The sequence below is a fragment of the Phytophthora infestans genome, genomic scaffold (assembly GCF_000142945.1).
Source record: "Phytophthora infestans T30-4 supercont1.90 genomic scaffold, whole genome shotgun sequence".
NCBI lineage: Eukaryota > Oomycota > Peronosporomycetes > Peronosporales > Peronosporaceae > Phytophthora > Phytophthora infestans.
In genome coordinates this window covers 273,560-288,549 of record NW_003303669.1, presented here as the reverse complement: position 1 = coordinate 288,549, position 14,990 = coordinate 273,560, and the positions used below count along the sequence as shown (strand labels likewise).

Here is a 14,990-nt window from a genome sequence, read left to right as displayed (position 1 = left end):
TTCCATTAATTTGCGCAGCGGATAGTTTAGTTATTTTGACCGATACTGCCAAATACAACGTAGTCATTAGCCCCGTTAATACGCAGACTCACAGTAGTATAAACAGGTGCGGAATGGAACGCTTGTGGATGCACTGGTTACATTGTTTAAACGTTTTTTTGTGTGGTGACGTTACATTGACGCCACTTTATTAGACTAACGACTTCATAGTTTTATTTGAATCTTCACTCAATTTCCATGTCCTGTTCGTGTCGTAGCCCTTGTTTGCCAGCAGTCACGATCAACCCGAAGAGCTTAGTTTTACTTAAGTCCTTCGAAGTACAGCACTAGAATCTTGCTTCCACCCAGGTATGCGCAGCCATCATTACTGCAGCAATATTACATTGCTTTATCGGAGTCCCTAAAACAAAGCATGTTAAAAAGCCTCGTTGCTGTCCAGAATCACAAGCTTTCTCACCTCTTGTAGTTCTCGGGGCGACAAAGTTGTCTTTTTCTATTGCGTTGCGCTACGAGCTGTTTTGGCGCCTCGAAAGCCATTTTTCGTAGTTTTCACCTTCCTATCATCTTGGTGTGATGGTGCTGTTGTGGGCTTGCGCCACCGCTTTCATTCTGTCTACCACCGACGAAGCAGCTAGCGTCGTTTGGGCGACAGCTTTTAAAACACGCTGCTCCTCACTTCGGAAAATTGCTAATTGCTCGGGAGTAGCTGTGAGTCGTTCTAGTGTCAGTGGCTGTGTAATAACTATTAAATTTCGATGTGTTATACGTGAAAGGGCTACGTATGCAAACGAAATGTTTGGAATTGCATTAGAGTGAAAAACCACACACGAGCATGTAAGCCCTTGTACCTTATGCACTGTCATAGCATAAGCCAATCGAAGCGGAATTCCCCTTCGAACAACGCGAAGATCACTGGATGCCTTTCCCCAAGAAACGTCTTTTGGTGGTATTGAAACGATATTTGGTACTTCATCTAGTAGGGAAGGACCGATATACGGGTCCGTGACTTGAACGAGCACGATGGGTAGATCGCTTCCCGACACAAAAATAAAGTCATAAACGATAGCATTTGTACCATTGCACAGACCTGCAGCTTGGGCAATGTTGTAGGTAAGTGTTATAGGTGCACCAACACACAGTTTTAACCTGTTAGGCACCACTCTGTCATGATCAGCGTTAGCTGTTTGAGCGTCTGTTAGAAGTGCGCGAACGGTTCCAGCAGGTATGTCTCGTTTTGTCGTTAAACGTTTTTGTTGAACGAAATGCTGCGAAGTTAAATGCACAATCGGTACATGAGCTGATACTATACTGTGATCGTTGGCGTCATTAACATCTATATTTTTGTATGCAATATGTTTGGCATTAGCCATCCACTTAGGTTTTCCAACAAATTGCACTGAACGGGAGTTGATGAGATCAATGTCATCCTGGGTTGGGGATTTTTTACGTAGACGACGAAGAGCGCTAAACCAGTCAGGATCGAAAGCTCCTCTATTTTGACTAGTTAGCATACACACCGTTTCAATACTATCCCATATTTCTTTCCCACGTCGCTGAACCTGGTTTGAAATCTTTTGAAGGGGTGTTGATAGTGAAGTTGGGACAACGGGGTCTAATCGAGCAGAATCTCCAGTAAAGTACACATCTCTTCCACCAAAAAGCTCGTTTGAGCTGCTTGGCCATATTTCTCTCATTCTTTTATCAATCCAATATAACATGCCGCATGATATCATGCTAAACTCATCAATAATAACTAGATGTACGTCTTTATATTCTTCCTGCAATCGTTTCAGCTTTGTTGGGCCCGTTTTCAGATCCGTTAGAGATTTGTAGGGAATTGAGAATGAGGACTTTGAAAACGATGAAAATGAGAAAGCTGAGCACAGTGTCATTCCTTTTATGTTAAATGCAGCAGTTACTTGATGAGCTAGGAGTAGTACCCGTTTTGATTTCCGTCTCGTAGCTTTATGTTCACCAAATACGTTGTGCATGTCCTTCACTATATGGCGAATTAGCCAGCTTTTCCCAGAGCCACCTTCACCGTTTATAATCATTTGGAGAGGCTTACACCTAGATTTATCCAGCATACATGTAAACCGTCTTCTCGATTGTTCCATTGCAATTGCAAACGGAATCCACTGCGATTCAGCCATTTCTTCGGTATTAACTAGATTTTTGTTATCCGAAGTAGGGTATTGATAGTGCGATTTCAAATTTCCAGTTTGACAAAAAATGGTTCCTAGTGATCGAGATTCTTTTTTCTCCTTCACCCATGGTTTTAGTGATCCATTCAAAAAGTCACGAGCTTTATCAATGATGGCAGACGTGTAGGTGTGTTTGGCTTTCCACTCCATCGGTTTATTTTGGTTTACTGAGGTTTCTACCGCACCCATCGGCTCTGGTTCTAGCATTCTCCATCAGTATTCGATACAAACACATACTCAGACGGAGGCAGGGCAGTTATACTTGATTCGCTACGAGCGGATTTTATTAAATCTAATTGATACTGCCGAGCTAACTTGGCATTTGATTCGTGTTTCAACTCTGCATCCAGCAGCGAATTTTGAGCTTGAAAAAAGCGTGCTATTGCTTCATCATCGGTTGTGGGAAGCTCCTCTAACGTCCGCCATGGAACATACAAAAATACTTCGGAGAAACAGAAAGTGGGGTTCGACGAATCGGGTCGTATCCAGGGTGTCTTTTGCACAACCGTGGCTTTCTTGCGTTTCTTGATCCACCCTTCACCGTTCATACACTCGTACAGATCATCGGAGGATGCTACTTTACGTATCGACTCAATCGTTTCGAAAGTCTCTACAAATGTTGCTAAAGTCATAGCGTTAAAAATGATCATTGTCCGGGCGATTCATGTACGCTTTCTCGATAGGCTCAATTCGAATAGTCTCGATCTCTGGTGTACTTGCTAAGGCAACAAGGTCGTCTAGGTTTTGCGGCTCAACGCGATAGTAAACGGGTACTGTGACGCATCACCTTGACTTTGGTGATTGAGCGGGATTTACTATGCATTGGTAGATTGCGAAGGAGAATGTATATAGCTTCCGGTGCACCAACCTCGCGAACCGCGAGAGTCGCATTTGCTAATCGCTTCAGAATCGAATGATAGGGAAGATTTGAGTCACTCCGTTGTATAGCTTTTGCAATCACTCGCCTGAATCGAAGTGTATCTGGCTCTGCTTTGCTTACATACGCTCCTGCGTATTCAGCAGCTCCGTAGGAGTTTCCAATTAGTTGCAGGTCCATATTAGCACGCCAACACGAAAGGAGATGCGGTGAATAATTGTTAATAGTGGACACCTCACGTTGTAAGTGGATTTTCAAGGAAGGTGTGCCATCTGAACTCGTTTTCGACTCAATTACAGTTCTAGGTTGTAAACTCTTGGGGAATCCAAAACGACATTCGTTGCCTTTCTTCCTACAAGTAGAACCTGCGTGGCATTCATGCTGCTGCACACGCTGAACAAGTCTGGCCAAATCACAATTCCACTCTTTGTTACCATAATGTGGTGGTCTTAAGGCCAGAATGTCACTTGTACTGGCAGTACAAGCAGAGCATGGGCACGAACTAAGCTCCGAGAGCGTCTTCGTTAGGACTGATATGTGTTTATCTACAGAATCAGCTAGTTCGGCCCGTCCATCATCCGTCTCTGATAGTTTTAAAACGTCAGGTGCATCTTTCACCCACAGCAAGCAATGTATGTGAGGAGAGCCTCGTTGCTGAAATTCTACACGCCAGAAGTGATCTACAATTTCGCCTAAAGGTTTAGACCTCCCGCATAAAATGTTATCGAAGAATGCTTGAAATCTTCTGTTAAAATGACGGGCACTAATGTCTGGGTTCTCATTTAGATACCTCCTTCGTTCATTAAACGAGAGCTGTCTGCACTCTTCCAGTGTCAATGCAGGATTGCATGCTCGAGCGAAATCTGGCCAAATCGTATCCGCTGCGCTCAGTGCTAAAAAGAAGTAGGCCATTTCGTTGGCAATACTCGATTTCCTATCATTGACATTAGGTCTTCTCGTACGTTCGACCAGTATAGTCCACTACCTCTCACAACTTTAAAGTAAGGTTTTAAGGATTTCAAAACGTTCATAGCGGCACTAAGTTCTTCCTTTTCGTTACTGCAGGGGCTTTCTCCTTGTGTTCTTCCACAACCGGCTAATTCCATTGCCTCGGCACGTGTTTCAGAATAGCGAATTCGTCGAACTAAACCGTCAATTTGACGGCGTTGAATTAGATTCATGCAGAAGAATTTAAAATTGCCGTGGATAACATAGCGCCGGTCGTGCCACTTCATCAAGTGAGCACAATATTCGGCTAGATTGTACTCGTGATGTCTAGTTTCGAATTCCAGAGGGTGATAACCACCCAAACCGTCTGGAAATAAAGTAGGAAAGCAACATTGCATTAGTTGTTTCGTTTTGTACTCATCAATAGTATGAGTTCTACGGTGCATATTTCCAATCGGGATTTTAGTTTCTAAAGAATCGGCTCCTATCGAATTAAGAATATGATCCATTTCAGTTTGATCGTCTTGGTTCACTTCTAATTCAAATGACTCAGTCACATTTTCAAGAATATCCGTTTCATTTTCACTGCCATTCGAACTCGTAGTAGTAGTAGCTAAATGACTCTGTTTTCCCTCAGATTCACTCTCATTTCGGACACCGGAACAAGTTTGGCCAGTCATACAGTGAGTATCTGGATTAAGTTCTTGACAAACGTCGTCTTCACTCGGCCCCTCAACACCGTTGCTACTAGGCCCACAATTTTGCTTTTCCCTGTTTAGTTGACTTACCGATCCTCGTAATTCGCTGACATCATCATCCGTGATGGGTATACTTGGTATTTCCTGGTTGATGTTTTGATCGAGTTCCCTAAGATTATCTTCTGAAATTTGAATGTGCTCATAAAGCGGGTTATTCGCTATCAGCCAGCACAAGGCGCGCCTCACCAAATCTGGCCGCACACGAAAATAGTTCGTTGTATTATCCGATTGTGATTTAAGTAACACAACTCCACATTCTTTCAGTGGTCGAGGAAGTCCTTTTACCATTTTAGCCGGCTCGTTCTAGTAGTTGACTGCATTTCCGCGAGTAAATTCTTGGCCATCTCTGTATTGATTTACGCACGTAGTGAAGGAAATACCTAGTCCAACCAGCCTTGACTCTATTCGATTCAATTCAGCCAGTTCAGTCGGAACTGTTCCGATCCTAAAGCCACTACTCCGGCAAAATTTTGGTGTTTTTCGTGTCGTCAGCGATCTATTACATCTATCACACAGCCATATCATTGTTTTATTGTTGCTACAGCCACCAGCTAGTAACCTGTCACGAACGCATTCATTAATAGCATCGCCTACAAGCCCTTCGGGAACTATTTCACATTCTCCTTCAGCGTTGCACAGAGGTGAAAAGAATATTGATTTGGGGTCGAATAGTTTTAACTTTGAATTATACGCATTCGCAACCTCTCCGCAACTTCCGCACACTCGAGTCAAGGGTGCGTCAATGGCGTCGAAGAAATCTGCAATAGTGAAATGACAAGAGTTAGTCACTGTCCGTAACAGTTTATACCAGTCTTGTTGCATACCTTTGTTGTCGTTCACATGATTGGCAGCCTCATTAGCATCAAGGAGACGGTCTTTACGCTTCCGACGCTTGCTCTGGGGGAGACTTTGAGAGTCTAAATTCCTCCGCTTTGTTTCTTCGTGCCGTGTTAATCGAGCATTCATTTGCTCAGCTTCTACCTCGTTGAGTCTTTCGGCGTGTTGATTAGGTGTGTGTTGTTGGGTGGTCCCTATACGAGTCGCTATTCGACGTAAAACGCGTAGTGCTGCTTTGGCTTGCTTGGCCGCTTTCATAGCTCGCGTCTTCTTGGTAGCACGAACCATTGCGACTCAAATCGTTTAATGACTTGGAGTCAAATCTTTCGACTCGAAATTAGGACAGGCTACTTCGCCTGTGTTCGTTGAAGTAAATGTACGTTGATGCTCCAGATCGAAAAGTGCGTAGGGTACCACGGTACGCCCATGGTTCCATATTGATCTTGTAGTCGTAAAAGATTTCATTTTTCAAGGGCGCATCTTCTTCCTTGTTTTCTTCCTTATTGTACATATTTAAACTACTCTACAGCAACAATAACATAAAATATCAGCAATGAAAAAAACTACATTTACTCCCAACCTCCAACTGCCCTTCAAAGTGCTCGTAAGCCGTAGTAACATACACGTTATATTATATTATAAGCCCGTGTAAATTTGATCTACAATTAAATTTACCTCAGCAAATACGTCGATATGTAGCAGCTACGTCGGAAGTTAAAAATCAAATGCAAAAGCAGCAGTTGTACATTAACTAAAACAATACTAACGTTATTTCCTGAACTGGGTCAACTCACATGAATCCTGTGCAATTTGTAGATCCGCAAAAGCATTGCTTTTGATTCTAGAAAAAAAACAGTTAGAGTTTCGAGTAGGGACCATTAAAAGCAGGCACTTAGCTTACCTGATCTCGTACAAACGCCCTTCCGTACTTGATGGTAATTTCTTCTCCCTTGTTAATAGCGGTGACGGAAAATATTCCACAACAGGTCTCACCACCGACCTCCCAGCGCTCCATAACACAATTTGGCGAGCAACTATGGTTCGCAAATCGGGCGATTCCTCCAATGAAGCGTGCATCAATCACCTCATTTGTATTCACAGCTAAACCATACGTATGGGGGGAGCGCCGACTTTCCTACAAAGTATAGTACCAGATTCAGTAAAATCACAAACTACAACCACCTAAACGGTATCTTACCTTTTCTTCACGTTCCCGATACATCGCTCGACTTATCACCTCGCCTACGTACTGAGCTATCAACGTATCACGCTCGATTGGCATGTCCGCCATCAAAGAGATGCCTTTGCCAGGTAGGGACGCCAGCGATAGTTCTGCATGTCTGCCACGTTGCATTCGTTGGTTCCCACATTTGTAGTTTGATGCGCAGTGGCCTTCCACACACTCTGTTTGTGTCTATAAAATTCATTAGTCGCGTACTTGTCCAGGCAAACAAGTCAGAAATTGCCAATTTCACGCACAGCTTGATTTTCACAACCTGAAACACATGTCAAAGTCCAGTCAGCACGAGGCTGACACTTACAGTATGATATGTCCAGCTAGGCAAATATCAAAACGTATAGGAATTAGTACTCTAAGTTAAATGTAAAGTGTCATCTTTCACATTACCGTGGGTCTGTTACGAGGTCTACACACGTATACATTTTGCGCCACGTCTTCATACTCCGCAAATGCTTGCAACACGGAACGTTCTCGGTACACCTAGTATTTATTGTCAGAAATTCTGGTCAATTGGGCTACAAACATTCACCACCTACTTGATTTGGACCTTGCCTCACGCGCGTATGTTGGTTTTCACCCCCGCCTCGAAGAAAGAACTCGTCCAGCTTGAGCTGTTTCATTGCAGGACCCGTGGATCTGCCCTGACGTAATCCAAATCCTATATGACGGCTCTCATTCCAGTATAACTGCTCTTTTGATCCCTCACATTCTAGATCTGGTGCCACCCCTTTGGAGCTGCTACCAGGATCTTTGTGAGCAAATTTTAAATCTATTGGCGCTTTATCACACCTAAAACTACTACTTCAATTTCAATTCGAACATCGCATATCATCACAGCGAATACCAAAGTAAACTTTTTTTTTGTATTCATTACACTCGTTTTGTGGTTAAAAGTTGCCTTCTATTTGGTGGTTATTGTGCTATTATTCATTACACTACGAACCTATGAAGGCAAATTAGTTTGTAAATGCTAACCGCAGCTCTCAATACAACAACTTTGCTAATTTTCACGAAATATAAAATTGGGCAGTTGCTACTGCACGTTTCGCACCTGGCTGTTGTTCAGGTGTGGCGCTTGCTGCGCTTCGCCACTGTTGGATGATTTTCCTCGCTCTTGCTCTCCGATGCCATCACCACATCATTGTCAGTCGGGATGGCACTCATCGCACTCGTGTTGTCTTCCGCTTCGTAAGCCTTGGTTTTTAAGTGTTGTGGTGAGATCTCACAGGCCACCTTGCGTTTTTTCAGTGGTGGTTCGACCTCGAAAATCTTGTACTTGTTACCGAGCTCGTACTGAACGCTCCCCTTTGCAATATCAGCATAGAAACCAACGCCATCGGCATGGGAAAATTTGTACACGGCACCAGGTTCAAACTTAATATTGCGCTTGCCATTGACACACTTCGTCGGTTTGGCATCCCACACCGTCACTTGAACCAGATACGGTTTGCGCTTCAGAGGTGTCAAGTCGGCTAGGGCATTTGCTGTCGGCTCGAACACTTCCCGTTGCGCGGCGTCGACCAGCGTAACACGAGTTCCATGGTCACCGCGAAGTCGTTCCGATTGAAGGCAGCACATGCTGAGCGTAACGCTTACATCAGCAGTTGGGTGCGACGCCAAAATGAATTCTCTAAACTCCGCCACAGTTGAGAATTGGTTCAACGTTTCTTCTTCCTTCTGCTTTAGGACGTCGTTCTTGATAGCTTCTAGCAGATTCATAGTTGTATGTGGTGAAATTGTGCGATGGCGTTGCTTCGTCGCTAGCAAAACTAAAAGTGAGCACTGCCGGCACGAATCATCCGTCCCATTCAAGATACCCACGTCCTACTGCCATTGTACGCGGCGGATAAGGTAAAATAATGCTATATTCGAACAAACCAAAAGGGTGACTATAATTAATTTGCAAACAAACTCTTTCATTGTGATATTACACACATTTCCTCCTCGCCAATTCCTTTAGTTCTGTAAACCACTCTGGCTTGAAGTCTACGAGCAACTTCACAAATTCTGACAAATTCTCGTAATTTTTAAAGCATTCCCGCACCAAATATTACTGGAATTTTGGCTCGATCGTTCGAAGCGAAACGTCAACGTATCCAAGAGATGTGATACAACTTCGTTTAGCCATTGCATCTTCAACAAATCTATTAGCTGATTCATTAGCGAACGTATCCGAAGAAATGCTATTCAAAACGCCATCACTATCACAACCGCTTCTTCCATTATTTTAGACTTTATTTGTGTAGCCCACTTGCATGACACTGCCCAGTACTCGATGTCCATCGTCATTGCCTAGCACAGATACCATACATACGAGATCACTGCATTATTAATGAATTTGAAGTTGGGGCATTAATTATGAGTCCATATTACATTTTGCGACTCCTTCTAGATCTACCAGCCAAACTTCAACCGACAGCACCGTCGTGCCACACCGCACGCATCCTCACCAACGTTTCTAGATATACAGTCACCTTCACTTGATCCACGTAATGGTTTCCAGCTCCAAACCTGGTACATTGTGTCTATTTGCCAATTTTACACCGTTTACATTTATTTTGACGCCCCTAATCTATCTAGTTTGTTAGTACGATGCCTTCCTACATTTTTATAGTAAAATTGAGTTTAATTCCTACTCATTAGCCTTCAAACCCTGCGCGCATTCTAGTTATTGAACCATCAACGTATCCAAGAGATGCGATACGACTTCATTTAGCCATTGATTCCGCTACTGCAGCTTCAACATATCCATTAGCTGATTTACCAACGAACGTATCCGAAGAAGTCATTAGCCTCCAAATCCTGCACGATTATATAGTTATATATATTTTTTAATTTTGATCTACTTCATAAATTCCATATCTACAATTTCATGCTACAACTGTGCTTACTTCCTCCCACACTCATGTCTACAGTAGCTCCAATTAGTATTAATTAAATTCATAGTATTTCGTTGCAACAACTCTGTTATATTATCCTTTAACTGAAAAGAAGAATACCATATAGTAATTGCTGATGCACCAGCAACATGGTCTGATCGTTTCCCCGAGTCTTCATCATTAACGCCATCACGCTGTTGCTGTCGGTCAAGTTGATTCTTGTAGCTGCTGTATGACCCTCACCAAGACGTGCGCTTTTTGAGGGGAGGCGCAATCTCTCTGATCTTATCCAAGTTGCCATACTCGTACTGAATACTGCCCTTCGCGATGCCATCGTACAATCCGACATACTCGACTTGATTAAGAACGTACATAGCTCCAACGTGAAACACAATCTTTGAATCGCCAGCGAAAGCGTTCGACATCTTTGAATCCCAAACAGTCACCTGCACCACATCGCGTTTGTCTTGATAGCCTATACAATCATCAACTGCCTTCAAGGCTGTGTTGACTTCCACACATCTCCTTCCGTCGACCAAGACTACACGAGTAGCGTTAGTACCTTCAAGACGCTCCACGTGAAGGCAACTCATTCTCAGTGTCACGCAGATATCAACTGCAGGGTGTGTCATTGTGATGAATTCACGAAAGTCTCTTACGCTTGAAAACATGTTGACAGCTTCCTCTTCCATTTGTTTCAAAACGGCCCCGCGAATGGAATCCAAGAAATCCATTGTGACTTGATACAGCAAAATCAAAAGTGACAGACGCAAATCCGAAAGTTAAATAAGCCAACTTCAACCCCAGTAAGGAAACTGTTCACAGCAGTATTACTTTTGCATGTCATATTTTATTCATATCGACTAGAGAGCCCAGCAAACGGTGGGTAATTGAGGGAGTACTCTTAAATAGTTGGTAAGTTGTTCCAGGCTCTGCTCGAAGCCCAGAGAGATATTAAAGTGGTGCACCATACTGCGTGAAAAGGCGTAGCGCTTGGCCAGATCCACTTTGTGTAGCGATAGGAGAATAGGCACCAGCAACTTCCCACGGTCCTCTGCGAAAGCCAATTGATCAGCAAGAAGGTCGCAATTTGCAGACAGCGGAGACAACACCACTAAGACGACAGAGCAGACGAGAATGGCATCTTTTGCAGCCAATTGCCGCGTTTGAACAGGTAAAGGAGCCACTGGGTGCTCAATGCAGCTCAAATCTGCGCCGAAGCCGCCGCTTTGAACATCGCTGTTCACAGTATCTTGCGGCCAATGCGCATATTGTACCGCAGGAACTGTTTGATCCACAACACAGCGTATTCCCTGCTTGAGCAACGATTTCTGGAGGCGTAGACACAATGAGCGGTGGATATCACCATGCGCAATAAAGACGAAAGAGTCTGTACCGGATGTGAACGCGAGAGACGAAGCCAATGAGTCAATCCGTCGTAATGGCCGAATAAGTGGCACGTTCAGTGGCCCTCTGGGAAGCTGATCGCTGCATTCGACGTGTCGATTTCTTCACACTCGCTTTGCTTATCATGATCCGTAGACATTCCACACAATGCTCTGTCTTCTTCCTCCGGATAACACTCACTCTCGTTGCGACGGCTTCCATGGCGTGACGCGTCTCCGCTAACAGTAGCATCAGTCTCATGACCAGGAAGTTGTGCTTGTTGCTGCTGCTGCAACTGGCGCCGAGCTAGTCGTGCACGATGCTCCTCGATTTGATCTTGAATACCGTCCAGTAGCATCCTTAAGCAGTGGCAAAAGGCCTCGTCATTGTAGTTCGGAACTAACTCGAGGTTGCTTAAGACGCGCTTGCCCACCATATTGACCACCACGTTCGTAGTATCATCTTCACTGTACACTCCCCCCTCATGTGAGTCAGTGTCAACTGTATATGAGCTATTCCTCGCCATCCGCTGCAGATCAGCATCATCTCCTGTAGAACTTACACCGTTATTGTGCTTAACTGCCGATCGAAAGTCAATCACTTGGCGGGTCCACAGGTAAACTTGTAGCTCTTCAGATATCTCCATATCCTCGCATTGTATAGCCACGACAGAAATGTCTGCATTTTGGCAAAAGCGAGTTCTTTCATGCACCATTGTGACTGTGGGTAGTCTTTCGTGAGTACAGCTAATACAAGAGCACTGCTATGGATCCCGCGAGCAATCTCTTGACGCCAGACGGAGCCATCAGTGATCCCAGTAGGTCCCATAGTGTCGATCCAAGTTGTCACTCGGTGGCGCTCTAACGAGTCTCGAATCTTCCGTGCTAACGGTGCGTGAGCATGACTGTAGCTGATCATAAAGTCGCGCTGACCTGCCTCCTTCTTCGCAGCGAAGCGTAGTGCTGGCGAACGTGCGCAGTCGATCGCACGTTGACCGAGCAGATTGACTGCTGTTAAACTTAGGCCAGCACGAACGAAAAGAACCGCTGCAGTTTGATTGCGTCGCCGAAGCGCAACATGGAGAGCAGAATCGCCATTGCTTGTACGTGTAGCGTGCAGATCGACTTCATCTTCCAACAGCAGCTGGAAAATACGGGCGTCAAGTCCACGCGCTAACGATCTCTGGGCGCTCAGCACCGCCTCCATTCCCCCATCCTCGCTTCTCGACCCATGTCCGTGCGAAGGCGATCGTTTTGAGACTCGCGGGCGACCTCCAGAGCAACCTTAGCGGCTTCGATAGCGCAGAGCGAACACGAATCGCTGCTTAGAACCACGCTCCCACGCCTCTATCCTATTTCAGTACAGAAAAACAGTGCATTCTGAACGTGTAGCCATGACTTTTTACAGAGTTCTTACGGCTCTGTATCCCTTCCAATATATCAGTTTTGATGCCCTTTATGACTAAATAGGACTGTCCCTCGACGTTAATCGTTACCAGCGTAACGGTTCGCATGGGTACGCGCCGTAAGGCCGTGAGCGTAAAACGTTCCTAAAACTTCCTTGAACAGCGCAATCCTTTGGCGCCTGATACAAAGCGACTCTTCATACAGAGCATAAAAATGACTCCTCTTTTTAGTGACTGTTAATACTACAAAAGAGGTCACTACCGCGCTTTTCTATTTTTCTTCCCCGTCACTCCCTTTCAAGGGTTCTTATACACAAGTATTTTTCGCCAAAAATGGTCCCTAGGCGGTTTGATTATAAATGTCTACCCTAACCCTTTTCTAATACTTCGTAAATACTCCTGTAAAAAGAGTAGTTGTCTTACTAATTCGTTTCATTATAGGGGGGCTTTGCCCCAATTATTCTACACGACTCTTATTAATAATCTGGAAGGGTCAATTGCAAAATATTTATGATTAGTTTTTTTCTCTCTCCCATTCGATTCAAGTACACGTAAATTTTGTGATTTCAGGAACACCAGTATTATAAAAAATGCAAGAATGTGAATATAATACTGTACATGTAATACATGTACTGTACTGTAGTATTACTGTAGCAATTGCTCTAAGCAAACAAGACTACGACACACTTCCCGTCCGGAGCTGTTGCCTCCCCACCTGCACCTCTTTGCCGTACCCTCTCTCGTGGTAGTGGCGTCTCACAATCGGCTCGAGACGAGTCGCTACCCCCTGTTGATTGTCTGCACCGCCTGATCCGCGAAGATCACGATCCAATAACCCACCGAAATGCTCCCGCAGCGACAGAACTCGGGCAAGCGCGCGAATTCCAGCCATCGCAAAGCCAAGTTTAATGTTCGCAACGCTGTATTCGTGGTGCTAGGCCTGATCTTCGCGCTATGCATGTACTTCAACCTTCGCTTCTTCGCCACGTCCACGATCTCTACCAATTCCATCACTGCGACCGGCAAGGGCTGGCGTTCCTTTGACGGCGCACCCAACAAGCCAAACGAGGCGAACGGAGACTTACTAGTGGACGCATCTGCTACGCGCCAGGTCAAGCACTTGGTGTTCACCTCCACGTGTCGCGACCTCGACTTTATACACGCAGAAGTACTCGCCTTCACGCTGCGACGCACAGGATACACCGGTAACGTCACCCATTTACTGTACGGCTGCACATCTGAGGCGGTCTCAGAGATCATGCGGAAGAAAGACCCGCGTCACAACGTACAAACCAGACATTACCCCGACGTCTCGGCAGTGAACACGACGTTCGGCGAGAAGATTCTCACAACGACTTTGAACCCCGTGGTGCTGTCCGAGTGGCTGCTGGGATCTGATACTGGAGAGCTCAGCGACAAGCGCGCAATGTCATTTGAACAGCGCTATGCATTGGCATCTGATGACTTTGTCATGGCTGTCGACAGCGACGCGATCTTCACCAAGAAGTTGGACATGTGGAACCTCATGGCCGAAGCGAATGATGTCATTGATCCTCGCATTTTTGGACAGGACGCATCCTGGTACTGGCCGAAGCGATTCCCATTGACAGGTGAACAGCTTCGAAGTATCCTACCGACAAACTCTCGCGCGCTGCTATTGGATGACTGGCGCGAATATGCTGCAATTGCTCCGTTTGTGGCAGAAGCGAGTGCGTGGCAAGAGATTCTGCCTACTGCTGTGGACTTGTGGGACAAACTGGCTCATGAAGAGCGCTACCTCGCTGTTCCTATCGCTGCTGCCCACGAGAAGATGCTAATCGGAGTCTCGGGAGTTCTCAGTGTGCACCACTACCCTTCTCGCTATCAGAACTGGGACTTTGTGGACGATATCAAGCACGACCCGTGCGAGACACTGGCAGAAGGGAAGGACCTGGCACTGTCGTCCTATCCGATCTCCATCCGTGCGCTGAATTTCACGCTTCCTCAATGGATCGACGGTCGTGACTGGAGTTTCTTCGCTGACCAAGTCCCTTCCGATTTCTTTTCGTGTGACGCCTGGATGATGCACCAACCAACTGGTAATCTGTGGCATCTCGCTACTCACACTAGCGGATACGAACGTGTGCCCAACATTCTTCGTCGTCGTCACGCTATGAGTGTTTGTCTCGCTGTGGAGGCCTACAACAGCGCGTCTGAGAACTACCGCTCGCGTATTTGCCCCACCGCATTTAACCACAATCGTCGTATCCCCATGGAGTTCAAAAAGGCGAAGGCGTGGAAGACCGCAGTGGCACTCGCAGAAGGCACACAACTGGGAGAAGAACCGCCCGTTTACTTTGGCGACTACAGAGGAAAAAATCTCCCGGTGCACCCACTCGAAAGCGATCTCAGGACGTGATCAAGAGGAAGCGAGCAGCTGCATTTTGTGATCACGACGTCATGTGAGCCGCACCAGG

At 45.5% G+C, this 14,990-nt stretch overlaps 2 protein-coding genes across 2 annotated transcripts; one reads left to right on the top strand and one right to left on the bottom strand.

Annotated features, from left to right (window-relative positions):
* Positions 1-6,516: 6,516 nt before the first annotated feature.
* On the bottom strand, positions 6,517-6,915 carry PITG_19210 (SET domain-containing protein, putative; the record flags this gene model as incomplete). The annotated part of the gene is made up of 2 exons (XM_002997034.1): positions 6,517-6,725; positions 6,813-6,915. The coding sequence occupies 2 exons, from the start codon at positions 6,913-6,915 to the stop codon at positions 6,517-6,519; spliced, it is 312 nt and encodes a 103-aa protein (XP_002997080.1).
* Positions 6,916-13,378: 6,463 nt separating this feature from the next.
* PITG_19208 (uncharacterized protein) lies at positions 13,379-14,990 on the top strand (the record flags this gene model as incomplete). Its single annotated transcript, XM_002997033.1, has 1 exon — positions 13,379-14,990. One exon carries the CDS (start codon positions 13,379-13,381, stop codon positions 14,930-14,932), a length of 1,554 nt encoding a protein of 517 aa, XP_002997079.1.